Source organism: Coregonus lavaretus (assembly GCF_964263955.1).
Source record: "Coregonus lavaretus genome assembly, chromosome: 18".
Classification (NCBI taxonomy): domain Eukaryota; kingdom Metazoa; phylum Chordata; class Actinopteri; order Salmoniformes; family Salmonidae; genus Coregonus; species Coregonus lavaretus.
Window position 1 is genome coordinate 4208348 of NC_140005.1, and position 27935 is coordinate 4236282.

The 27935-nt window shown below is 45.6% G+C and overlaps 1 protein-coding gene across 1 annotated transcript in view; it reads left to right on the top strand.

Annotated features, from left to right (window-relative positions):
• The window catches only part of slc8a3 (solute carrier family 8 member 3), a gene marked incomplete at both ends in the record, with an annotated part of 129630 nt that overhangs the window by 78745 nt on the left and 22950 nt on the right, over nucleotides 1–27935 (top strand). Inside the window, one exon of the mRNA XM_084181526.1 lies at nucleotides 15316–15427. Coding sequence (XP_084037652.1) covers nucleotides 15316–15427 — 112 coding nt within the window. The remainder of the gene's footprint in view (nucleotides 1–15315; nucleotides 15428–27935) is intronic.

Consider the following 27935-nt stretch of genomic DNA (forward strand, 5'->3'; position numbering starts at 1 on the left):
CTGGCCCCCCGTGGGAATCAAACCCACAACCCTGGCGTTGCAAACGCCATGCTCTACCAACCTACAACCCATACACTAGTGAACAACAATGCCCAGGCCTCTACTTCCAACAAGTATTTGATACACTGCCGATTTTTCAGGTTTTCCTACTTACAAAGCATGTAGAGGTATGTAATTTTTATCATAGGTACACTTCAACTGTGAGAGACGGAATCTAAAACAAAAATCCAGAAAATCACATTGTATGATTTTTAAGTAATTAATGTGCATTTTATTGCATGACATAAGTATTTGATACATCAGAAAAGCAGAACTTAATATTTGGTACAGAAACCTTTGTTTGCAATTACAGAGATCATACGTTTCCTGTAGGTCTTGACCAGGTTTGCACACACTGCAGCAGGGATTTTGGCCCACTCCTCCATACAGACCTTCTCCAGATCCTTCAGGTTTCGGGGCTGTCGCTGGGCAATGCAGACTTTCAGCTCCATCCAAAGATTTTCTATTGGGTTCAGGTCTGGAGACTGGCTAGGCCACTCCAGGACCTTGAGATGCCTCTTACGGAGCCACTCCTTAGTTGCCCTGGCTGTGTGTTTCGGGTCGTTGTCATGCTGGAAGACCCAGCCACGACCCATCTTCAATGCTCTTACTGAGGGAAGGAGGTTGTTGGCCAAGATCTCGCGATACATGGCCCCATCCATCCTCCCCTCAATACGGTGCAGTCGTCCTGTCCCATTTGCAGAAAAGCATCCCCAAAGAATGATGTTTCCACCTCCATGTTTCACGGTTGGGATGGTGTTCTTGGGGTTGCAGTCATCCTTCTTCTTAGACCAAAAAGCTCTATTTTTGTCTCATCAGACCACATGACCTTCTCCCATTCCTCCTCTGGATCATTCAGATGGTCATTGGCAAACTTCAGACGGGCCTGGACATGCGCTGGCTTGAGCAGGGGGACCTTGCGTGCACTGCAGGATTTTAATCCATGACGGCATAGTGTGTTACTAATGGTTTTCTTTGAGACTGTGGTCCCAGCTCTCTTCAGGTCATTGACCAGGTCCTGCCGTGTAGTTCTGGGCTGATCCCTCACCTTCCTCATGATCATTGATGCCCCACGAGGTGAGATCTTGCATGGAGCCCCAGACCGAGGGTGATTGACCGTCATCTTGAACTTCTTCCATTTTCTAATAATTGCGCCAACAGTTGTTGCCTTCTCACCAAGCCTATTGTCCTGTAGCCCATCCCAGCCTTGTGCAGGTCTACAATTTTATCCCTGATGTCCTTACACAGCTCTCTGGTCTTGGCCATTGTGGAGAGGTTGGAGTCTGTTTGATTGAGTGTGTGGACAAGTGTCTTTTATACAGGTAACGAGTTCAAACAGTTGCAGTTAATACCGGTAATGAGTGGAGAACAGGAGGGCTTCTTAAAGAAAAACTAACAGGTCTGTGAGAGCCAGAATTCTTACTGGTAGGTAGGTGATCAAATACTTATGTCATGCAATAAAATGCTAATTAATTACTTACAAATCATACAATGTGATTTTCTGGATTTTTGTTTTAGATTCCGCCTCTCACAGTTGAAGTGTACCTATGATAAAAATTACAGACCTCTACATGCTTTGTAAGTAGTAAAACCTGCAAAATCGTCAGTGTATCAAATACTTGTTCTCCCCACTGTATATTTAAACTGTACTGTGATGTCTTACAAATGTTCTGAACCTTTCTATTCTCATTGTTTCTACAGATTGTGAATTGAAAATAAACATTTTTGCTAATAGTATTATTATGTTATTGATCGATTGACTATGACTTTTCAGATCACCCAGTAGTGCTATCTGCAGGGTTAGCTCCAGGTAAATATTGCAATCCTTTAGCCATTCCTGGACCTGTGTCCAAAAACAAGCTACAAATGGACAGTACCAAAACAAATGATCTAATGATTCGATCTCTTCGCAGCAAAATCTGCAGAGCTGGGAAGATTGTATCCCCCATATAAATAACATTCTATTGGTAGCAAGAATTTTATATAATAATTTAAATTGAAAGATTCTAAGTTTTGAATCCGGTGTCGTTTTGCGTATCAATTCATAAACACTATGCCATGGGATCGGTATGTCAAAAATCTCCCAACTATTTGCAATCTATATGGGACGGCTGTCAATACATTGGTCCTTAAATGAAACTGATATACCTTTTTATTAATCCAGTTTTCCTTAACCAATTATGTTCTTTAATGCAAGGCCGACAGACAAGTTCCTTACTTTCTCCTCCTTCCACATTCCTCTTCCATTTTTGCGGTAAGACTGCAATTATTTTGTTGTAATTTTGGGTAGAGCAGACATTGTTTTTGTTAGCTGCATGTGCGACATAACTCCACCAGTCCTACCGATGATATCATTTACAAAGATTATTGTCAGAGTGGTGTGGGTGGATAAGTAGGGAATCAGGCGCAGGAAACCAGGAGGACTTCAACAGAACTTTAGTAAAGTCCAACACAATAATAAGTCGCCAACCCAACCGGGTGGCGCGAACAATTACGCACGAAACAAAGTGCGGAAACAACAAGAAAAGCGCACGCAGTGCGAACTCTCGAAAAACACAATGACGAGAGACACAAACTCCTAGAGGCAGGCTGACAAAAACAATCACGCATAACACCTGACCCAAACACACGAAACTAAATAGGGAAACAATTAAGACACAAATAAGGGACAGGTGTTATGAACAGACAAAACCAAATGAACATGAAACATAGAACGGTGGCAGCTAGTACTCCGGAGACGACGACCGCCGAAGCCTGCCCGAACAAGGAAGAGGAGCAGCCTCGGCCGAAACCGTGACAGTACCCCCCCCTTGACGCGCGGCTCCAGCCGTGCGCCGACCCGGAGCTCGGGGACGACCCGGACGACGCGGAGCAGGGCGCGCAGGATGACCCCGATGGAAATCGGTCAGTAGGGACTGGTCTAATACGTCCCTCCTTGGCACCCAGCACCGCTCCTCCGGACCGTACCCCTCCCACTCCACGAGATATTGAAGACCCCCCATCCGGCGTCTAGAATCCAGGATGGACCTCACGGTGTACGCCGGAGCCCCCTCGATGTCCAACGGGGGCGGAGGAGTCTCCTCAATCTCAAAGTCCTGGAGTGGGCCAGCTACCACCGGCCTGAGGAGAGACACATGGAACGAGGGGTTAATATTTTTGTAATCAACAGGTAGTTCTAACCTATAACTCACCTCGTTCAATCTCCTCAGGACTTTAAATGGCCCCACAAACCGCCGACCCAGCTTCCGGCAGGGCAGGCGGAGGGGCAGGTTTCTGGTTGAGAGCCAGACTCGATCTCCAGGTGCGTACACTGGCCCCTCACTGCGGTGTAGGTCGGCGCTCGTCTTCTGTCGACGTATGGCACGCTGCAGATGGACGTGTGCAGCGTCCCACGTCTCCTCCGAGCGCCGCACCCACTCATCCACAGCGGGGGCCTCGATCTGGCTCTCATGCCATGGTGCCAGAACCGGCTGGTACCCTAATACACACTGAAAAGGGGTTAGTTGGGTAGAGGAGTGGCGAAGAGAGTTCTGTGCCATCTCGGCCCAGGGCACATATCTCGCCCACTCCTCCGGCCGGCCCTGACAGTATGACCTCAGAAACCTCCCCACATCCTGATTGACACGTTCAACCTGCCCATTACTCTCCGGGTGGTAACCCGAGGTAAGGCTTACCGAAACCCCCAACCGTTCCATAAATGCTCTCCACACTCTAGAGGTGAACTGGGGGCCTCGGTCAGACACTATATCCTCGGGTACCCCGTAATGCCGGAAGACATGGGTGAACAGAGCCTCTGCGGTCTGTAGGGCAGTGGGTAGACCCGGCATGGGAAGGAGACGACAGGCCTTAGAGAACCGATCCACAACGACCAGGATGGTAGTATTCCCCTGTGAGGGGGGAAGGTCGGTAACAAAATCCACCGAGAGGTGGGACCAGGGTCGTTGTGGAATAGGCAGGGGTTGTAACTTACCCCTGGGCAAATGTCTGGGCGCCTTACACTGGGCACACACCGAACAGGAGGAGACATAAATCCTCACATCCCTAGCTAACGTTGGCCACCAGTACTTCGTGCTAAGGCAGTGCACTGTCCGGCCGATACCCGGATGGCCAGAGGAGGGGGACGTATGAGCCCAACAAATGAGGCGATCGCGTACCTCGAGCGGAACGTACGTCCGACCCACAGGACACTGTGGAGGACTCGGGTCGGTGCGTAACGCCCGCTCGATCTCACCATCAACCTCCCACACCACCGGAGCAACCAGACAAGACTCCGGTAGTATGGGCGTGGACTCAACTGACCTCTCCTCTGCGTCATACCGCCGAGACAGAGCATCTGCCTTCCCGTTCTGGGACCCAGGGATGTATGTGATTTTAAACACAAACCGGGCTAGAAACATAGTCCAGCGAGCCTGGCGAGGATTCAGTCTCCTAGCTGCCCGGATGTACTCCAGGTTACGATGGTCAGTTAGAATGAGGAAAGGGTGTTGAGCCCCCTCGAGCCAATGCCGCCACACCTTTAGGGCCTGTACCACGGCTAACAGCTCCCTGTCTCCTACGTCATAATTCCGCTCCGCCGGACTGAGCTTCTTTGAGTAAAACGCACAGGGACGGAGTTTAGGTGGAGTGCCAGACCGCTGGGAAAGAACGGCCCCTATCCCGGCCTCTGACGCGTCCACCTCTACTTGGAACGGTAAAGAGGGATCCGGATGCGCCAACACCGGCGCCGAGGTAAACAGGTCCTTCAGTCTCCCAAATGCCCTGTCCGCCTCAGCTGACCACCGCAAGCGCACCGGACCCCCCTTTAACAGAGACGTTATGGGAGCTGCCACCTGTCCAAAACCCCGGATAAACCTCCGGTAATAATTCGCAAAACCCAAGAACCGTTGCACCTCCTTCACAGTGGTTGGGGTCTGCCAATTACGCACAGCTGACACCCGGTCTACCTCCATCTTCACCCCTGACGCAGATAACTGGTAACCCAGAAAGGAGACCGACTTCTGGAAAAACAGACATTTCTCTGCCTTGACATATAGGTCATGCTCCAACAGCCTCCTCAATACTCGGCGCACCAGGGCTACATGCTCAGCACGGGTAGGACTATACACCAGAATGTCGTCGATGTACACAACTACTCCCTGTCCCTGCATGTCCGGGAAAATCTCATCGACGAAGGATTGGAAGACTGAGGGAGCATTCATCAACCCATATGGCATGACTAGATACTCGTAGTGTCCGGAAGTCGTGCTAAACGCTGTCTTCCATTCATCGCCCTCTCGAATGCGCACCAAGTTATATGCGCTCCTAAGATCCAATTTTGTAAAGAACCGCGCACCGTGCAGTGACTCCGTCATAGTCGCAATCAGAGGAAGTGGATAGCTGTACTTCACTGTGATCTGATTGAGACCGCGGTAATCAATACACGGGCGCAGACCTCCATCCTTTTTCTTCACAAAAAAGAAACTTGAGGAAGCGGGTGAAACGGAGGCCCGTATGTATCCCTGTCTAAGAGACTCAGAGATGTACGTCTCCATAGCCTTTCTCTCCTCTTGAGACAAGGGATACACATGGCTCCGCGGGAGAGCTGCTCCTGACTGGAGATCTATCGCACAATCCCCCCGTCTATGAGGCGGCAGCTGCGCCGCCCTAGTCTTACTGAACGCCAGTGCCAAATCCTCATACTCGGGGGGAATCTGCAGTGCTGGCATTAGATTCGGACTCTCCACCGAGGTCGCCCCTATGGAAACACCCAGACACCGCCCCTCACATTGAGCAGACCACCCTTTAAGAGCTTTCTCTCGCCACCTAATAAGAGGGTCATGAGTCATCAACCAGGGAAGACCCAGCACTACCGGATACGCAGGAGAGTCAATCAGATAGAGCTGAATTCTCTCCTCATGACCCTCCTGCGCCATCATCTGAAGGGGTGCTGTGACTTCCCTAATTAACCCAGACCCTAACGGACGGCTATCTAGGGCATGGACGGGGAAAGGCTTATCCACTGGAAGGAGGGGAATCCCTAACTCTATACAGAACTGGCGATCTACAAAATTCCCAGCTGCGCCTGAATCTACCAGCGCCTTATGCTGGGAACGAGGTGCAACCTGTGGGAAACAAACAGGCAAGGTTAGGTGCATGACAGAAAGCTCTGGGTAAGCAGGGCGCCTACTCACCTGGGGGGACCCCCCAATGCGTGACCTGCCTTCTCCCTCACTGGAGAACCCGCCCCAACACCTAGCCGCGGTGTGCCCTCCACGACCACAGTTGGTGCAAGGGCCGGGTCCCCTCGGGCTCCTCCTCCTCCGTTCCCTAGCGCCAGCACCTCCGAGCTCCATAGGGCTCGGCTCGGAGGTGCTGGAGAGTGGAATGGGCGAACCCCCCCTCCCGGGACGCCCACGGGTGTCGAGCAGGGTATCCAGCCGGATGGCCATGTCGACAAGCTGGTCGAAAGTCAACGAAGTGTCCCTGCACGCCAACTCTCGCTGGACGTCCTCCCGGAGGCTGCAGCGGAAATGGTCGATATGGGCCCGCTCATTCCACCCTGCATCAGCCGCTAGGGTCCGAAACTCCAAGGCAAAGTCCTGGGCGCTCCTCATCCCCTGTCGGAGGTAGAATAGACGCTCCCCCGCCGCCTTCCCTTCTGGTGGATGGTCGAACACAGCACGGAAGCGGCGGGAGAACTCCGCATAGTTTGTGGTAGCGGCGTCCATTCTCCTCCACTCGGCGTTGGCCCACTCCAACGCCTTGCCGGTGAGACAGGAGATGAGGGCTGAGACGCTCTCGTGTCCCGAGGGCGCCGGGTGTACGGTGGCGAGGTAGAGCTCCACCTGCAGCAGGAACCCTTGACACCCGGCAGTGGAGCCGTCGTACGCCCTCGGGAGCGAGAGCCGAATCCCACTAGGTTCCGGAGATGAGACAGGAGGGCTGACCGATGGGGCTGGTTCGGTTCGTGGAGGTGTGGGAACCCCGCTGGTCTCCCATCGGTGCAGAGTATTCATCACCCCCTCCAGGGCATGACAGACCTGGTTGATGCGGTCCTCCTGACCACGAAGACGTTCAGCCATCTCGGCTGTCGGCGCGGTCGCTCCTGCTGATTCCATGGATGTGATGCGTGATTCTGTCAGAGTGGTGTGGGTGGATAAGTAGGGAATCAGGCGCAGGAAACCAGGAGGACTTCAACAGAACTTTAGTAAAGTCCAACACAATAATAAGTCGCCAACCCAACCGGGTGGCGCGAACAATTACGCACGAAACAAAGTGCGGAAACAACAAGAAAAGCGCACGCAGTGCGAACTCTCGAAAAACACAATGACGAGAGACACAAACTCCTAGAGGCAGGCTGACAAAAACAATCACGCATAACACCTGACCCAAACACACGAAACTAAATAGGGAAACAATTAAGACACAAATAAGGGACAGGTGTTATGAACAGACAAAACCAAATGAACATGAAACATAGAACGGTGGCAGCTAGTACTCCGGAGACGACGACCGCCGAAGCCTGCCCGAACAAGGAAGAGGAGCAGCCTCGGCCGAAACCGTGACAATTATACCTTTTTTTTTAAATGTTGTCCAAAAAAAAAGTTTTTTTGTCAATTAGTATATTTGAGTTTAACCACAATATTTGTTGCATTATTTGTTCTGTCGTTTCTGGAGGATTAAATTGAAATTGCAACCAACTTTCTATGGCTTGTTTTAGAAATAGTGATATCTGGGAGATAATTTCCTTTTCAAATAACTGAAAGTGAGTGGTTGTAATCTGAATAAAGGGAAAAAGGCCATTCTTGGACATTGGGTGAGACAATCTTACTAATTTGCTAGAGAACCAGTTCGGATTTAAGTATACCTTTTGTATGACTGAAGCTTTTAGTGATAGGTCTAATGCTTTAATATTTAATAATTTCTGTCCTCCGAATTCATATTCATTATATAAATAGGCCCGTTTAATTTTGTCTGGCTTGCCGTTCCAAATAAAATTGAATATTTTTTTCTCATATAATTAAAAAAACTGTTCGCTAGGCGTAGGCAAGACCATAAGCAAATAGGTAAACTGGGATAATACTAAAGAGTTAATCAGGGTGATTTTTCCACAAATTGACAGGCACCCACCTTTCCATGGTAGCAAGATCTTATCTATTTTTGCTAATTTTCTATTATAATTTATTGAAGTGAGATCATTTATTTCCTTTGGTATATGTATTCCGCGTATATCCACATCACCATCAGACTATTTTATTGGTAAACTACATGGCAATGTAAATTTTTTATTTGTTAGTGATCCAATACGTAATATAGTACATTTGTCATAATCTGGTTGTAATCCAGAGAGGTTAGAAAATGTATCTAGATCCTCTATGAGGCTGTGGAGTGATTCTAGTTGTGGATTTCAAAGAAAACATGAATCATCAGCGTACAATGACACCTTTGTTTTTAATCCCTGGATTTCTAATCCCCTGATATTATTGTTGGATCTGATTTTAATAGCTAACATCTCGATGGCCACAATAAATAGATATGCCGATAGTGGACAACCTTGTTTCACTCTTCTTGACAGTTTAAAACTTTCTGAGAAATAGCCATTATTTACTATTTTACACCTAGGGTTACTATACATGATTTTGACCCATTTTATAAGAGATTCACCAAAATTGAAATGCTCCAGGCATTTATATATAAACAGTCATACTTTATCAAATGCCTTTTCGAAGTCTGCTATGAATAGCAGGCTTGGTTTCTCCAATTTTCTATAATGTTCTATTGTTTCCAATACTTGCCTTATATTATCTCCAATGTATCTTCCATGTAAAAAACCTGTCTGATTAGAATGAATAATATCCGACAATACCTTTTTAATTCTATGCGCTATAAATGTTGCTAGAATTTTTGCATCACAACACTGAAGTGTAAGGGGCCTCCAATTTTTTAAATGGACTGGATCTTTATATTTTCCACTTGTATCCTGTTTCAGTAATAATGAGATCAGACCTTCTTCTTGAGTGTCAGATAATCTACCATTTACATAGGAGTGGTTAAAACATGCTAATAGCGGTCCTCTTAGTATATCAAAAAAGGTTTGGTATACTTCGACTGGTATGCCATCCAACCCTGGAGTTTTCCCAGACTTAAAGTCTTTAATTGCATCCAGAAGTTCATCCTCTGTAATTTCACCTTCACATGAGTCTTTCTGTTTGGCTGTTAATTTTACATTATCAATAGAAAAAAAATCTCTACAATTAGCTTCAGTTGGAGGAGATGGAGGCGACTGAAACAAAAACATATGTTTAAAATACCTTGTTTCCTCCTTCAAAATATAATTTGGTGAATCATGGGTTACTCCGTCAATTGTAACCAATTTCATGAAATTATTTTTGGTAGCATTCCTATGTTGAAGATTTAAAAATAATTTGGTGCATTTTTCCCCATATTCCATCCAGTTTGTTTTATTCTTATAATATATTACACTTGACCTTTCTTGAATAAGTTTCTCCATTTATTTTTATTTTTCCTCTAATTTATTCTAAGCCTCTATGTTACAGTTTTTATTGGCATCTATCTGTTCTGTTAGACTTTCTATTTCCTTTGTTAGTATAAACTCTTTTGACCTAAATTGCTTTTGTTTTCGAGATGAGTACTGCACATTTAAAGGTGTCCCATACAGGGGGATTTGCTGTACCTATGTTATGTCGGAAAACGTCAGTTATAAATTCCTTTGTCCTAGTTAAAAATAAATTATCATCCAATAGGCTTTGATTAAATTTCCAATATCCTCGCCCACGTGGAAATTCAGTAAGAGTAATGTATATGCCCAATTATATGATGGTCCGACCGCATTCTGTCCCCTATCAACACTTTTTAAACTTTTAGTGCCAATGAGAATGAGATAAGAAAGAAGTCAAGACGACTAGCTTGATTCAGTCTCCGCCATGTATATCTCACTAGATCAGTATATTTAAGCCTCCATATATCTACTAGTTCTAATGTATCCATGACATTCACAATTTCCTTAAGAGCATGTGGGTGATTGTTTGTGGTGTGATTTCCTTTACGGTCCATTGAGCTATTTAAAACAGTATTATAATCCCCCACCATAATAATATTGTCTTGAATTGCTTGCAGGGTTGATCATTTATTATATATATTGTCAAAGAAGTGTGGATCATCATTATTTGGTCCGTAAATGTTAATGAGCCATATCTGTTTATGGTCCAATAACATATTTAAAATAATCCATCTACCTTGCATATCTATTTGGACAATTTGCACATTCGGATAGAAATTACTATTAATTACATTTTACATTTACATTTTTAATCATTTAGCTGATGCTCTTATCCAGAGCGACTTACAGTTAGTGAGTGCATACATTTTCATACGGGCCCCCCGTGGGAATCGAACCCACAACCCTGACATTGCAAGCGCCATGCTCTACCAACTGAGCTACTATTTATCATTATATATGTTTGTAAATTTACCATTAAAAAACCTCGTAATGATTGAGTGTCCATGATATTTGCATTTCTACAAGTATCCCTTCAATTGTTCTCCACTAATTCCCCCGCTAAAGCCCCTCCCCATCCCAAGTTGAGCCGTCATCCCAGTGATCAGCATCCCACCCACGTCCCTCCGGATCCCTAAGGCCCCGAGAGGCCAGGACCCATCCATCGAAAACGGCACACATTCAAATATCTTGCATATCTTATTTTCCTTCATTATCAATTAATATGCGTAATAATGTTGGCAGTTCATACGTAGGATTTTAACATATAACCCGGATTGCCATTGTATTACATTTAATTTATTGACAAGCAATTATTATCCTAGCAAATAATTACCGTGGTCCATCCCATACCCCCCCCCCCCCAACATCCCCACCCCCCCCCCAACAGATGCCGGACAAACACACACGCACATACTCACATACTCCAACACACTCAACCCCCCTCCTCCACAATCCACCATAAAATCAGATACTCAACGGTTGTTATATCCCAGAGCCTAACTCAAGAAAGGACCTGATTTACGAATGCACATACAGTTACAGCTGATTGAGAAAGCATGCAAGATTGAGCAGAAATTGACAACAATGTCAGATTTGATTAATCTACTTGATCTATGTCAAGTCCTAGGTGATGGAGATCAGATCCACCCTCTTCACCTGAGACACAAACACTCTGGTCCCCCTCTCTCACTACCCCTGCTCATAGACACCCGGTCGGCTCTAGGATATGCAACCATTTCCCCTCTCACTCAATTAACACCCCACCTTTCCAAACACAAAAATGCACACCACATGGTTGACTGCGGAGGAAATGGGCAGAGCGTGCAAACGCACCCACATCCCACACCTGCCGCAAGGGGGAAAGGACGCCAGGGAGAACACAGGACCAACCCCAACAACCGTCCGCCAAAACAACAATTGCCCGCCAAAAATGCAATGTTCTAATTAGTTGTAGTTGAAAATGTATTATTCTGCTTGTTATCTTTTCTTGTTATATCGTTTTATCCTTTTTTAAATACTATACTTACTATAAATGTTATTTAATATTCCAATCCCTATCATTGCTAGTATTGGGTGTTCCATTATTCAACTCCTCTATTACAACTTTTAGAATAGCCATGGAGTAGTCTTTGTGTCTCTGAACATTTGGTTGTCAATATATAGATTATCCACACGTTTCCCTTTTAATCTATTTTCCTTGAAGATTGGTTACAGAACTTTGCGCCTTACTGCAATCTCCCTCGGGAACTGATCATTCATGCCTATTTTTGTGCCAGCAATTCTTTTTCCTAGGCTTTTAACCATAGCTTTATCCTTAAAAAATGCAAATTTGGCAACGATTGGGCGCTCATATTTCTGTCCTCTTTGTCCGAAACGGTGTACACGTTCGAGTTGGATTTTATCGACAGCCTCGAGTGGGATTTGAAGCGCTGTATGCAGGAAGTCCTTCATAATATTCTCTGTTATTTCTCCCTCCTTTTCCTGAATACCCGTAAGTACTAGATTTTCTCTCATCGATCTAGTTTGGATGTCTAGTAAGGCTTCTCTCAGAAGGTTGTTCTCCTTTTTTAGTTCACTAACGTCCGTTTCCATCTTAGTTACTGTCACTTTAAATTTTTTGGTTTCTGTTTGCATTATCGATGCTTTTTCGTCACTCATTTCAAGACTCACTTTCAACTCTTTTACGTCCTTACTGACCAATTCTAGTATGCCCAATTTGTCATTTATCGACTTCAACAGGTCGCTTTCCACACATACCAGACCCAGTGGTGAAAAGCATATATCATCTGTATCAGTCGAGTCGCGTTTCCTCTTGGGGATTGGTTCTCCTCGTTTATCTTCCGACATGTTTGGGTGTTGCGTGTTGTTGTAATATTTGTCGATATATTTCTCTAGCCTTATGATTTGTTTTGTGTTATTATCCAGATTGAATTTTATTTACTGCGAATATATGAAATGCTAATATTTAGTCTAACTTACTGATTTCGAATATTATGTTTTTATCTTGAGGTGGTTTGTACCGCTTTCTATTCAATCTTGTCTACGTGCATCCTTTGTGTTACAGGTTTGTGTTACTGTTACAGGCTTTATGTCACGCCCACGGACTCTTATTTGTTGAGTCAGGGTGTGTATTTTCTATGTGGTGTAGGTCTATGTTGTAAGTCTAGTATGTCTAGATCTATGTTGGCCGGTGTGGTTCCCAATCAGAGGCAGCTGTCACTCGTTGTCTCTGATTGGGGACCATACTTAGGCAGCCTATTGGCACTAGTGGGTGGTGGGATCTTGTTCTGTATAAGGTTTGTTTGTGTGTTACCTTAGGACTTCACGTGTCATTAGTTTATTATTTTGTTGTGTGTTTATTCGTGTTAATAAACATGTGTGCATATCACGCTGCGCGTTGGTCTGACCCGTTCATCAACGAGTGTGACACTTTAGTTTTTCCATTTTTTATTTTTATTTTTTAGGTTGTTTTGAGGTTGGACTTTAGCATGCATAGCTCGTTAGCACGTAGGGCGCACCGTTAGGGTGTCACCTCGTTAGTCAGTATGTGTTAAAGCTGTGCTGGTTGCCATCTCGTTAGTGGAAAGGTGTTTCACCTGTGCTGGCCCAGGTGCTATTTAAGAGTGGCTGGCCCAGTGCTCCAGGGGTCTTGATATCTGTGGAGGGTTAACACCTTTAGTTGACGCTCCCAATTTAAAGTTCTAGGCAAACAATCCTTTATCTGATCTTCCCTGATTTCGTATTGCTCCACCTTTTTGGTTTGTTTTCAGTCTTTAAGTTTGGTGTTATTCTTTTGTTTCTCTCTTCTTGGGCAAATGTAATGGGCGCTCATGGTGGGTGTCTTTTAGGTTCCAGTTGTTGATGCTAGTCAGCTTTCAGTGGACACCCCCCATGAGTGTCTTTCAGAACCCCTCCTAAATTGTCTGTCACTAACCGGCTCCCACCTGGTACCCAGCCCTGAACCTTAGAGACTGTCACTAACCGGCTCCCACCTGGTACCCAGCCCTGAACCTTAGACACTGTCACTAACCGGCTCCCACCTGGTACCCAGCCCTGAACCTTAGACACTGTCACTAACCGGCTTCCACCTGGTACCCAGCCCTGAACCTTAGAGACTGTCACTAACCGGCTCCCACCTGGTACCCAGCCCTGAACCTTAGAGACTGTCACTAACCGGCTCCCACCTGGTACCCAGCCCTGAACCTTAGACACTGTCACTAACCGGCTCCCACCTGGTACCCAGCCCTGAACCTTAGAGACTGTCACTAACCGGCTCCCACCTGGTACCCAACCCTGAACCTTAGACTGTCACTAACCGGCTCCCACCTGGTACCCAACCCTGAACCTTAGAGACTGTCACTAACCGGCTCCCACCTGGTACCCAGCCCTGAACCTTAGACACTGTCACTAACCGGCTCCCACCTGGTACCCAGCCCTGAACCTTAGACACTGTCACTAACCGGCTCCCACCTGGTACCCAGCCCTGAACCTTAGACACTGTCACTAACCGGCTCCCACCTGGTACCCAGCCCTGAACCTTAGAGACTGTCACTAACCGGCTCCCACCTGGTACCCAGCCCTGAACCTTAGACACTGTCACTAACCGGCTCCCACCTGGTACCCAGCCCTGAACCTTAGAGACTGTCACTAACCGGCTCCCACCTGGTACCCAACCCTGAACCTTAGAGACTGTCACTAACCGGCTCCCACCTGGTACCCAGCCCTGAACCTTAGAGACTGTCACTAACCGGCTCCCACCTGGTACCCAGCCCTGAACCTTAGAGACTGCTGTATAGAGTCATTGAACACTGGTCACTTTAATAATGTTTACATACCCACTTTATATGTATATACTGTATCCACTATAACTACTGCTGTACACACTATTTCTATTCATACACTGTCCAAACTGTCTATACACACCATCCTTTATATTTATATTCCGGACTCTGACATTGCTCGTACTGATATTTCTTAATTTTTGTATTACTCGACATTACTGCACTGTTGGAGCTAGAAAATACAAGCATTTCACTGCACCTGCGATAACATCTGAAAATCTGTGTACGCGTCCAATGAGATGTGTACGCGTCCAATGAGATGTTTACGCTACAGTGTGATAGATGTGGATGTCAAGACAGCCATGAGAGCCAATGTGGATAGCCAATGACAGAGCTGTCCTAGAGCGACCTAGTGACCGTCGTCAGGGACAGCAGCTGACCTTTGACCTCTTTTCACCACGCTGGTTATTAATCCTCCTGTTGACTTCCTGCTGCTGTCTCAGCCTGTTGCTGCTCGCTAATTAACTTTTCCTCTCTCCTCTCCTCTCCTCTCCTCTCCTCTCCTCTCCTCTCCTCTCCTCTCCTCTCCTCTCCTCTTCTCTTCCTGTCTCTCCTCTCCTCTCCTCTCCTCTCCTCTCCTCTCCTCTCCTCTCCTCTCCTCTCCTCTCCTCTCCTCTCCTCTTCCTGTCTCTCCTCTCCTCTCCTCTTCTCTTCCTGTCTCTCCTCTCCTCTCCTCTTCTCTTCCTGTCTCTCCTCTCCTCTTCTCTTCCTGTCCCTCCCCTCCTCTCCTCTCCTCTCCTCTGCTCTGCTCTGCTCTTCTCTTCTCTTCTCTTCCTGTCTCTCCTCTCCTCTTCTCTTCCTGTCTCTCCTCTCCTCTCCTCTCCTCTCCTCTCCTCTCCTCTCCTCTCCTCTCCTCTCCTCTCCTCTCCTCTCCTCTCCTCTCCTCTCCTCTCCTCTCCTCTCCTCTCCTCTCCTCTCCTCTCTCTCCTCTCACAGCAAGACATTTCATGTGAAGGTGATAGACGATGAGGAGTATGAGAAAAACAAGAACTTCTTCCTGGAGCTGGCCGAGCCTCGCATGGTAGACCTGAGCCTGCAGAAAGGTATGGTACTGACACCCTCTTCCTCCTCCTCCTCTCCCTCCTTTCACCTCTCCTCTTCCTCCTTTCCTCCCCTCATGTTTCACCCACAGGGACTCCCCTACCTTTCTCTCTCCTTTCCCTGGATGTAATAGAACTCTCCTTTTTGCATCCCGGTCACACCTTCACCCGTGTGCTTCCCATTGTCCACTTGTGTTTCCCACTGCAACAATGAAAACACTGTACATACACACCTGTAAATGGACATCCCCTGCAGCACTGTGTCCTGTGTCATAGTCCCCAATGGGCAGTAATGTAGAATAGAGGAAACTAAAGCGGTTTAATGCTCACTTCTCTTTTTTCAGTCATGTGAATTGAAGCACTGTCTTATACAAATATCCCTTTTTTTTATTTAAAAAAATAAATAAAAATAAATAAAAAAGACTTCCCAAAGGTTATAATGTAAATGAGCTGCTGGCCATTGAAGTGTGTGTGGGAGAGATGCTTGGCCATTGAAGTGTGTGTGGGAGAGATGCTTGGCCATTGAAGTGTGTGTGGGAGAGATGCTTGGCCATTGAAGTGTGTGTGGGAGAGATGCTTGGCCATTGTAGTGTGTGTGGGAGAGATGCTTGGCCATTGAAGTGTGTGTGGGAGAGATGCTTGGCCATTGAAGTGTGTGTGGGAGAGATGCTTGGCCATTGAAGTGTGTGTGGGAGAGATGCTTGGCCATTGAAGTGTGTGTGGGAGAGATGCTTGGCCATTGAAGTGTGTGTGGGAGAGATGCTTGGCCATTGAAGTGTGTGTGGGAGAGATGCTTGGCCATTGAAGTGTGTGTGGGAGAGATGCTTGGCCATTGAAGTGTGTGTGGGAGAGATGCTTGGCCATTGAAGTGTGTGTGGGAGAGATGCTTGGCCATTGAAGTGTGTGTGGGAGAGATGCTTGGCCATTGAAGTGTGTGTGGGAGAGATGCTTGGCCATTGAAGTGTGTGTGGGAGAGATGCTTGGCCATTGAAGTGTGTGTGGGAGAGATGCTTGGCCATTGAAGTGTGTGTGGGAGAGATGCTTGGCCATTGAAGTGTGTGTGGGAGAGATGCTTGGCCATTGAAGTGTGTGTGGGAGAGATGCTTGGCCATTGAAGTGTGTGTGGGAGAGATGCTTGGCCATTGAAGTGTGTGTGGGAGAGATGCTTGGCCATTGAAGTGTGTGTGGGAGAGATGCTTGGCCATTGAGGTGTGTGTGGGAGAGATGCTTGGCCATTGAAGTGTGTGTGGGAGAGATGCTTGGCCATTGAAGTGTGTGTGGGAGAGATGCTTGGCCATTGAAGTGTGTGTGGGAGAGATGCTTGGCCATTGAAGTGTGTGTGGGAGAGATGCTTGGCCATTGAAGTGTGTGTGGGAGAGATGCTTGGCCATTGAAGTGTGTGTGGGAGAGATGCTTGGCCATTGAAGTGTGTGTGGGAGAGATGCTTGGCCATTGAAGTGTGTGTGGGAGAGATGCTTGGCCATTGAAGTGTGTGTGGGAGAGATGCTTGGCCATTGAAGTGTGTGTGGGAGAGATGCTTGGCCATTGAAGTGTGTGTGGGAGAGATGCTTGGCCATTGAAGTGTGTGTGGGAGAGATGCTTGGCCATTGAAGTGTGTGTGGGAGAGATGCTTGGCCATTGAAGTGTGTGTGGGAGAGATGCTAGCAAGATGGTGTGGTGGGGAGTGGAGGGGGCAGGATCTACACACACACATACACACAGAGAGAGACATGCTAACTCACACACACACACACACACACACACACACACACAGAGGGGGCAGAATCTACACACACACACAGAGAGACATGCTAACTCACACACACACACAGAGGGGGCAGAATCTACACACACACACACAGAGACATGCTAACTCACACACACACACACACAACCACACACACACACACACACACACACACAGAGACATGCTAACACACACACACACACACACACACACACACAGAGACATGCTAACTCACACACACACACACACACACACACACACACACAGAGAGAGAGACATGCTAACACACACACACACAGAGTGAAGAATGTAACACTTCTCTGCAGCCTCCAAAGCAACACCTCATGTCTGTAAGCAGAGCTGCTACACTTGCTCTGTGTGCTACGGCTAACATACCTGATGGAAGGTATACATGTATTCAGCTATGCTACCTGATCTAAATTATCTATTCATGATGTAGGCCAAGATTACTGTAAGTTAGCATTTTCTGATTCAAAGTGTCCATTCATTCTTTAAAATACTATCTCTCTAGGTTGTTCTCCCTTGTTTTAAAGCTGTGATTTCTCTTCTGACATTTTTCTCCACCTTGACCAAGGCATAAAATTAACACCTGCCACCCGCCAAATGCAGGTAGAATGTCTATTTCACCAGCCACGTTGGCGGGTGGTCAATTTGCAGGCGTTGTTCCCGCTAAACTGAGGCGGCCACACACCTCCTGCCTCGTAGAAGAAATGCCAGGCCGCGCAGATACGCAAGAGATTGAACTTCACTGAGCTTGCCCCATTAGTTTGCAGTATATAAATCAACATTATATCAGCCCCTTTTCAATGCAACAAACCAAAACAAATCTAACTTTGCAAGATTGATTTTTGTGATTTTGTTGTAGGCAGAGCCAGAGAGCAACAGAGTAGAATTCTATTGGTGGGGGTAGCCCATGAGCGGTCTATCACTTCGGGATTGAGTGTGCTTTTCAGATCAGTTCAGATCAGAGCCACGGTGTGCACATTTGTTAATATTCTTTGCTAGTTAGACAAGTTATTAGCCCAGTTATAGATAAGTATAGGTCAGCAATGACGAGTTACTGCTTCCTACAAGAGCACAAAACGTGTAGGCTTAAGCTACATTTCAAGCTGTCTTTGAAAAACCAGTCAGTTATAAAGCTTATGTCTTAATTAAAGGGGCGGTGTTGTAATTTGAATATGCAAATAAGCCAATAGGCAGAGGGGTAGCCTACATTGTCTAATTCTCTGTATGGTAATAATAATTAATTGTATTTTGTAAAGTTGTTTCTTGCATCATACAACACAATACAATGCAATTTACAGTCAGCTATCTGGCCCATGGTGTTACAGACCAAGTAAAAAAAAATCATGAATTAATGTCAAGCCCTTCATAATGTAAAAACGTTTTTAAAAGGCTCAGGCAATGAAATCCAGGGCTTAAAAACAAAGGCGTCATCATCGTACGCTGATGATTCATGTTTTCTTTTAAATCCACAATTTGGATCCCTCCACAGCCTCATAGAGGATGTAGATAATTTTTCTAACCTCTCTGGATTACAACCAAATTATGATAAGTGTACTATATTACGTATTGGATCACTAAAAAAATACAACTTTTACATTATTCATATCCCGAAAGATAGAAATGATCTCACTACAATACATTTTAATAGAAAGTTAGCAAAAATAGATAAGATCTTGCTACCATGGAAAGGAAAATACCTGTTTATTTGCGGAAAAATCACAATGATTAACTCTTTAGTCATATCCCAGTTTACCTATTTGCTTATGGCTTTTCCTACACCTAGCGATATTAAATTATATGAGCAAAAAATATTCCATTTTATTTGGAATGGCAAGCCAGACAAAATTAAACGGGCCTATTCATATAATTAATATGAATTCGGAAGGCAGAAATGATTAAATATTAAAGCATTAGACCTCTTACTAAAGACTTCAGTCATACAAAAGTTATACTTAAATCCGAACTGGTTCTCTAGCAAATTAGTAAGAATGTCTCACCCCATGTTCAAGAAAGGCCTTTTCCCCTTTATTCAGATTACAACCTCTCACTTTTCAGTTATTTGAAAATGAAATAATCTCCAAAATATTGCTATTTTTAAAACAAGCCATAGAAAATTGGTTGCAATTTCTGTTTAATCCACCAGAAAAGACAGAACAAATATTACAACAAATGTTATGGTTAAATTCAAATATACTAATTGATTTAAAAAAACTATATTTTTTGGGGGGGGGAAATAAAAAAACGGTATACTCGTTGTAAATGATATCATAAATAGGACTGGTGCAAAGCTGTCATCAAAGCAAAGGGTGGCTATTTGAAGAATCTCAAATATAAAATATACTTTGATTTATTTAACACTTTTTTGGTTACTACATGATTCCATATGTGTTATTTTATAGTTTTGATGTCTTCACTATTATTCTACAATGTAGAAAATAGTAAAAATAAAGAAAAACCCTTGAATGGGTAGGAGTGTCCAAAATGTTGACTGGTACTGTATATTTAAAATATATATACAGTGGGGAGAACAAGTATTTGATACACTGCCGATTTTGCAGGTTTTCCTACTTACAAAGCATGTAGAGGTCTGTAATTTTATCATAGGTACACTTCAACTGTGAGAGACGGAATCTAAAACAAAAATCCAGAAAATCACATTGTATGATTTTTAAGTAATTAATTTGCATTTTATTGCATGACATAAGTATTTGATCACCTACCAACCAGTAAGAATTCCGGCTCTCACAGACCAGTTAGTTTTTCTTTAAGAAGCCCTCCTGTTCTCCACTCATTACCTGTATTAACTGCACCTGTTTGAACTTGTTACCTGTATAAAAGACATCTGTCCACACACTCAATCAAACAGACTCCAACCTCTCCACAATGGCCAAGACCAGAGAGCTGTGTAAGGACATCAGGGATACAATTGTAGACCTGCACAAGGCTGGGATGGGCTACAGGACAATAGGCAAGCAGCTTGGTGAGAAGGCAACAACTGTTGGTGCAATTATTAGAAAATGGAAGAAGTTCAAGATGACGGTCAATCATCCTCGGTCTGGGGCTCCATGCAAGATCTCACCTCGTGGGGCATCAATGATCATGAAGAAGGTGAGGGATCAGCCCAGAACTACACGGCAGGACCTGGTCAATGACCTGAAGAGAGTCTCAAAGAAAACCATTAGTAACACACTACGCCGTCATGGATTAAAATCCTGCAGCGCACGCAAGGTCCCCCTGCCAAAGCCAGCGCATGTCCAGGCCCATCTGAAGTTTGCCAATGACCATCTGGATGATCCAGAGGAGGAATGGGAGAAGGTCATGTGGTCCGATGAGACAAAAATAGAGCTTTTTGGTCTAAACTCCACTCGCCGTGTTTGGAGGAAGAAGAAGGATGAGTACAACACCAAGAACACCATCCCAACCGTGAAGCATGGAGGTGGAAACATCATTCTTTGGGGATGCTTTTCTGCAAAGGGGACAGGACGACTGCACCATATTGAGGGGAGGATGGATGGGGCCATGTATCGCGAGATCTTGGCCAACAACCTCCTTCCCTCAGTAAGAGCATTGAAGATGGGCTGTGGCTGGGTATTCCAGCATGACAACGACCTGAAACACACAGCCAGGGCAACTAAGGAGTGGCTCCGTAAGAAGCATCTCAAGGTCCTGGAGTGGCCTAGCCAGTCTCCAAACCTGAACCCAATAGAAAATCTTTGGAGGGAGCTGAAAGTCCGTATTGCCCAGCGACAGCCCCGAAACCTGAAGGATCTGGAGAAGGTCTGTATGGAGGAGTGGGCCAAAATCCCTGCTGCAGTGTGTGCAAACCTGGTCAAGACCTACAGGAAACGTATGATCTCTGTAATTGCAAACAAAGGTTTCTGTACCAAATATTAAGTTCTGCTTTTCTGATGTATCAAATACTTATGTCATGCAATAAAATGCAAATTAATTACTTAAAAATCATACAATGTGATTTTCTGGATTTTTGTTTTAGATTCCGTCTCTCACAGTTGAAGTGTACCTATGATAAAAAATTACAGACCTCTACATGCTTTGTAAGTAGGAAAATCGGCAGTGTATCAAATACTTGTTCTCCCCACTGTATATGGGGGATTGGAAATGATCCAGACAATTACATTGATGGAAACCACAATCTATCTGCAATATTAAAGCTGATCTACCCCGTATTTTTTTTAATATATATATATATATACACAGTGTCTGTATGTGTCTGTATGTGTGTACTGACAGGGTGTTTTGCTGCCAGCAGAGCCCTCCATTCCTTCAATTACACTGATGTGGTCAATACCGTTAGCACCTCTGGAGGGGTGGATATGGATGGATGGAGGCAGGGAGGGAGGGAGGCAGAGAGGGAGGGAGAAGGGAGAGGGAGGGAGAAGGGAGAGGGAGGGAGGGAGGGAGGGAGGGAGGAACGGAGGGAGGCAGGGAGGGAGGGAGAGAGAGAGAGAAGGAGGGATGGAGGCAGGGAGGGACGGAGGGAGGCTGAGAGGGAGGAGTGTGTGTGTGCATGAGAAAAAGAATAACTGCCAGTGTGTGTGTATGTGTGTTAGTGGGATTAATGCCCATCTACCCCTGCGGTAATCCTTCTCCACTCTGCCACTTTCCATTGGGATCATGTCTGCCTGGCACGGTGAGGGGGAATGTGCCAACCATCATGCCCTGAGGTTGTATCTATCAGAGGTGATTCAGATCAGGTCAGCAGCATCACAGCCAGTGGGCTAGGAGGAACTGGAGAAGGTGTGTGTGAGAGAGTGTGAGAGTGTGAGAGAGAGAGAGAGAGAGAGAGAGAGAGAGAGAGAGAGAGAGGAGAGAGAGAGAGTGTGAGAGAGAGAGAGAGAGTGTGAGAGAGAGAGAGAGTGTGAGAGAGAGAGTGAGAGAGAGAGAGAGAGAGAATTATATCGTCTTTCTTCAGGTCACAGGGTTGTATGAAGCTCATTGGCATGGTAACTATTGTGATCCTGGCCTCTGTGTTCTTTTAAAAAGTCAGTCATCATCCTGTTTGACCACTGGACCCACATTTCACCTCGAATCAGTCTCTTCCCCTCACTTTACTTCTTGTAGAGAAAAAGTACAATTTATCTTCAGGACAACTTAACATTGAAAGATCAAAAATAATAATATAAAAGTAAAAAATGTGTCCTCTGAATAGAATTGTTCCAGGATGATAGTTCCTATCAGGATTGAAGGACCATGAGGATGCTGTGCTGTGTAACATGGAAAGCTCAACATGACTTTGGATGTCGCAAATTAAGATAATACTAATATTGTGTGTATGAATACTCATCGGCGACCCTGGAACAATTAGGGTTAAGTGCCTTGCTCAAGGGCATATGGGCAGATATTTTACCTTGTACCACAAATTAACTTTTAAGAAGGCACACCTATTAATTGAAATGCATTCCAGGTGACTACCTCGTGAAGCTGTTTGAGAGAATGCCAAGAGTGTGCAAAGCTGTCATCAAGGCAAAGGGTGGCTATTTGAAGAATCTGAAATATAAAATATATTTTGATTTGTTTAACACTTTTCTGGTTACTACATGATTCCATATGTGTTATTTCATAGTTTTGATGTTTTCACTATTATTCTACAATGTAGAAAATAGTCAAAATAAAGATAATGAGTAGGTGTGTCCAAACTTTTGACTGGTAGTGTATGTACAGACTCAGTGAGCATAGCCTTGCTATTGAGAGAGGCCGCCGTAGGCAGACCTGGCTCTCAAGAGAAGACAGGCTATGTGCACACTGCCCACAAAATTAGGTGGAAACTGAGCTGCATTTCCTAACCTCCTGCCAAATGTATGTCCATATTAGAGACACATATTTCCCTCAGATTACACAGACCCACAAAGAATTCTAAAACAAACCCAATTTTGATAAACTCCCATATCTATTGGGTGAAATACCACAGTGTGCCATCACAGCAGCAAGATTTGTGACCTGTTGCCACAAGAAAAGGGCAACCAGTGAAGAACAAACACCATTGTAAATACAACCCATATTTATGTTGATTTATTTTCCCTTTTGTACTTTAACTATTTGCACATCGCTACAACAATGTATATAGACATAATATGACACTTGAAACGTCTCTATATAAACCTGGCACCGATGAAGATGGCGGCCTCGCGACTAGCTCTTAGGAAACTCAACGGTATTTTGTGTTTTTATGTATTTAAAAAAAAACATTATTAGCTCAGAAAGTGTTTTGTATCATTACATACAGCCGGGAAAAAGTATTGGATATCAGAGCGGCGGTAACTCACCAGCATTACGACCAGGAATACGACTTTCCCGAAGCAGATCCTTTGTTTGCTCTCCCCAGGGCAACTGAACTGATTCCAGCGGCTGACCCAAAACATCGCCGGCGGAGGAGAGGCACTCGGAGCGGCCTGCTGGTTCGACTTAAGAGGCGCGCACACCACCCACCGCTTCCAAGTATACTACTCGCTAATGTTCAGTCTTTGGATAACAAAGTCGACACGCTCAGGGCGAGGATTTCTTTCCAGAGAGACATCAGGGCCTGTAACATACTTTGTTTCACGGAAACTCTCTCTGGATATTCTGTCAAAATCGGTCCATCCAGATGGGTTCTCAGTTCATCGGGCAGACAGAAATAAATATCTCTCTGGGAAGCAGAAGGGCGGAGGTGTGTGTTTCATGATTAACCACTCATGGTGTAACTGTAGTAACATACAGGAACTCAAGTCCTTTTGTTCACCCGACCTAGAATATCTCACAATCAAATGCCGACCGTATTTTTCGGTTATAGTCACGGCCGTGTATATCCCCCCTCAAGCCGATACCACGACGGCCCTCAAAGAACTTCACTAGACTTTATGCAAACTGGAAACCACATATCCTGAGGCTGCATTTATTGTTGCTGGGGATTTTAACAAAGCAAATTTGAGGACTAGGCTGCCGAAGTTCTATCACCTTAAGACTGTTGTGTTCGGGCTGCTAAATTTCTCGACCATTGCTATTCGAACTTCCGGGATGGTTATAAGGCCCTCCCCCGCCCTCCATTCGGGCAGATCTGACCACGACTCCATTTTGCTCCTCCCTTCCTATAGGTAGAAACTCAAACAGGAAGTATCCCGTGCTAAGGACTATTCAACGCTGGTCTGACCAATCGGAATCCACGCTTCAAGATTGATCACGCGGACTGGGATATGATCAGGGCCCATGGGGGTTAGGGGTTAGGGAATATGGTGTAATTTTGGACGCATGTAGTATTTTGCTTAGATGACGGAGATTTCAAACAGATGTGTTTTATTTACTCACTAAGATATGAAGACTTCTATTACACGTTCTTCAGTAACTCCAAACAGTCTGACGTGTGAAAATATTATCCTTGTTTCTCAATAAAAGGAGAACATGATGAAGATGAGACAGAGAGAGAGAGAGGGGGGGAGAGAGAGGGAGATAGAGAGAGAGAGAGAGAGAGAGGGGGGAGAGGGAGAGAGAAGGAGCGAGCGAGAGAGATAGGGGGGAGAGAGAGGGAGAGAGAGAGAAGGAGCGAGCGAGTGAGTGAGAGAGGGTGGAGAGAGAGGGAGAGAGGGGGGAGAGAGATAGAGAGGGGGGGAGAGAGAGAGAGGGGGAGAGAGGAGGGAGAGAGAGAGGGGGGGAGGAGAGAGAGAGGGGGAGAGAGAGGGAGAGAGAGAGGGGGGAGGAGAGAGAGAGAGAGACAGCGAGAGAGACAGAGAGAGAGAATGAAAGGAGAACATGATGAAGAGGAATCTAGAAGTTGTCAGAGTGGTTCCTTAGAGGCAGAGAGGCATCAACACAGTCTCTCTCTCTCTCTTTTCTTCTGTCTCCCCTCCCTCCCATCTATCTCTCTCTCTATGTATCTCTCTCTCTCCACCCTTCCCTCCTCTCTCGCTCCCTTTCTCTCTTTCCAGGCTGTCATCTAATCATGCGGCTCAGTGGTTGACTTTTGCACCGTTATTTAGGATTTACAGTACAGCATTTAAACACACACACAGACACACACACACAAAGACACACACGCCACACAACACCTGAACTACAGGCTAATAATGATACAGTCTGACACCTGAACTACAGGCTAATTATGATACAGTCTGACACCTGAACTACAGGCTAATTATGATACAGTCTGACACCTGAACTACAGGCTAATTATGATACAGTCTGACACCTGAACTACAGGCTAATTATGATACAGTCTGACACCTGAACTACAGGCTAATTATGATACAGTCTGACACCTGACTACAGGCTAATTATGATACAGTCTGACACCTGAACTACAGGCTAATAATGATACAGTCTGACACCTGAACTACAGGCTAATAATGATACAGTCTGACACCTGAACTACAGGCTAATTATGATACAGTGAATAATGTAAAATGATCAGCAGAATCAAATATACAGGCTAATAATGATACAGTCCTCTGTAGCTCAGCTGGTAGAGCACGGCGCTTGTAACGCCAAGGTAGTGGGTTCGATCCCCGGGACCACCCCATACACAAAAATGTATGCACGCATGACTGTAAGTCGCTTTGGATAAAAGCGTCTGCTAAATGGCTTATTATTATATTATTATTATAAATCAAAGAGCTTCAAATGGTGCAGCTAGGACTGGAACTACAGAGGGACCTGAGAGGGATATATTCACCAACCAGCTAGTCTCTTACATGGAGCTCAGTTTCTATATCTATCCTATGGGCTCTGGTCAAAGGTATCGCACTATATAAGGAATAGGGAACTGAGAGGGATATATTCACCAACCAGCTAGTCTCTTACATGGAGCTCAGTTTCTATATCTATCCTATGGGCTCTGGTCAAAGGTATCGCACTATATAAGGAATAGGGAACTGAGAGGGATATATTCACCAACCAGCTAGTCTCTTACATGGAGCTCAGTTTCTATATCTATCCTATGGGCTCTGGTCAAAGGTATCGCACTATATAAGGAATAGGGAACTGAGAGGGATATATTCACCAACCAGCTAGTCTCTTACATGGAGCTCAGTTTCTATATCTATCCTATGGGCTCTGGTCAAAGGTATCGCACTATATAAGGAATAGGGAACTGAGAGGGATATATTCACCAACCAGCTAGTCTCTTACATGGAGCTCAGTTTCTATATCTATCCTATGGGCTCTGGTCAAAGGTATCGCACTATATAAGGAATAGGGTGCAATTTGAGGGAATAGGGTTCAATTTGAGGGAATAGGGTTCAATTTGAGGGAATAGGGTGCCATTTGGGACACTGACTCTGTAACTATGCTAGAGCTTTGGAATAGACAGAGATTGAGCACACACACACACACACCACACACACACACACACACACACACACACACACACACACACACACACACACACACACACACATGTCCTTCCTTCCTCCTCTCTCCTCTCTCATGTCCTTCCTACATCCTCTCTCCTTCCTCCTCTCTCCTTCCTCCTCTCTCCTCTCTCATGTCCTTCCTTCCTCCTCTCTCCTCCCTCCTCTCTCCTCTCTCCTCTCTCCTCTCTCCTCTCTCATGTTCCTTCCCCTTCCTTCCTCCTCTCTCCTCTCTCATGTCCTTCCTACATCCTCTCTCCTCTCTCCTCTCCTTCCTCCTCTCTCCTCTCTCCTTCCTCCTCTCTCCTCTCTCATGTCTTCCTACATCCTCTCTCCTCTCTCCTCTCCTTCCTCCTCTCTCCTCTCTCCTCTCCTTCCTCCTCTCTCCTCTCTCATGTTCCTTCCCCTTCCTTCCTCCTCTCTCCTCTCTCATGTCCTTCCTACATCCTCTCTCCTTCCTCCTCTCTCCTCTCTCATGTCCTTCCTTCCTCCTTCCTCCTCTCTCCTCTCCTCTCTCCTTCCTCCTCTCTCCTCTCTCCTTCCTCCTCTCTCCTCTCTCATGTCCTTCCTTCCTCCTCTCTCCTCTCTCCTCTCTCATGTCCTTCCTCCTCTCTCCTCTCTCCTCTCTCATGTCCTTCCTCCTCTCTCCTCTCTCCTCTCTCATGTCCTTCCTCCTCTCTCCTCTCTCCTCTCTCCTTCCTCCTCTCTCCTCTCTCCTCTCCTCTCCTTCCTCCTCTCTCCTCTCTCCTCTCCTCTCCTTCCTCCTCTCTCCTCTCTCCTCTCCTCTCCTTCCTCCTCTCTCCTCTCTCCTCTCTCATGTCCTTCCTCCTCTCTCCTCTCTCCTCTCTCATGTCCTTCCTCCTCTCTCCTCTCTCCTCTCTCATGTCCTTCCTCCTCTCTCCTCTCTCCTCTCTCCTTCCTCCTCTCTCCTCTCTCCTCTCCTCTCCTTCCTCCTCTCTCCTCTCTCCTCTCCTTCCTCCTCTCTCCTCTCTCATGTCCTTCCTACATCCTTCCTCCTCTCTCCTCTCTCCTCTCTCCTCTCCTTCCTCCTCTCTCCTCTGTCCTTTCTCTCACCCTCCTGCTCTGTCTCTCCACAGCACTGTTACTAGCTGAAGGTAAGTTGTATTCTCTGTCTCTCTGTCTCCTGTTGCTATGGTTTGAGTAGAGATTGGAGGGTCCAGTCCTTCCCTGTGTGATGCATACTGGTCTGGTTTGTGTCTGTCCTAATGTACGAGAATGTTAGAGATTATTAGAAACACTAGAGAATGTTAGAGAACGTTAGATGTTAGATAATGTTAGAGAATATTAGAGAACGTTAAATAATGTTAGATAATGTTAGAGAACATTAGATCATGTTAGAGAACGTTAGATAATGTTAGAGAATGTTAGAGAACGTTAGACAAC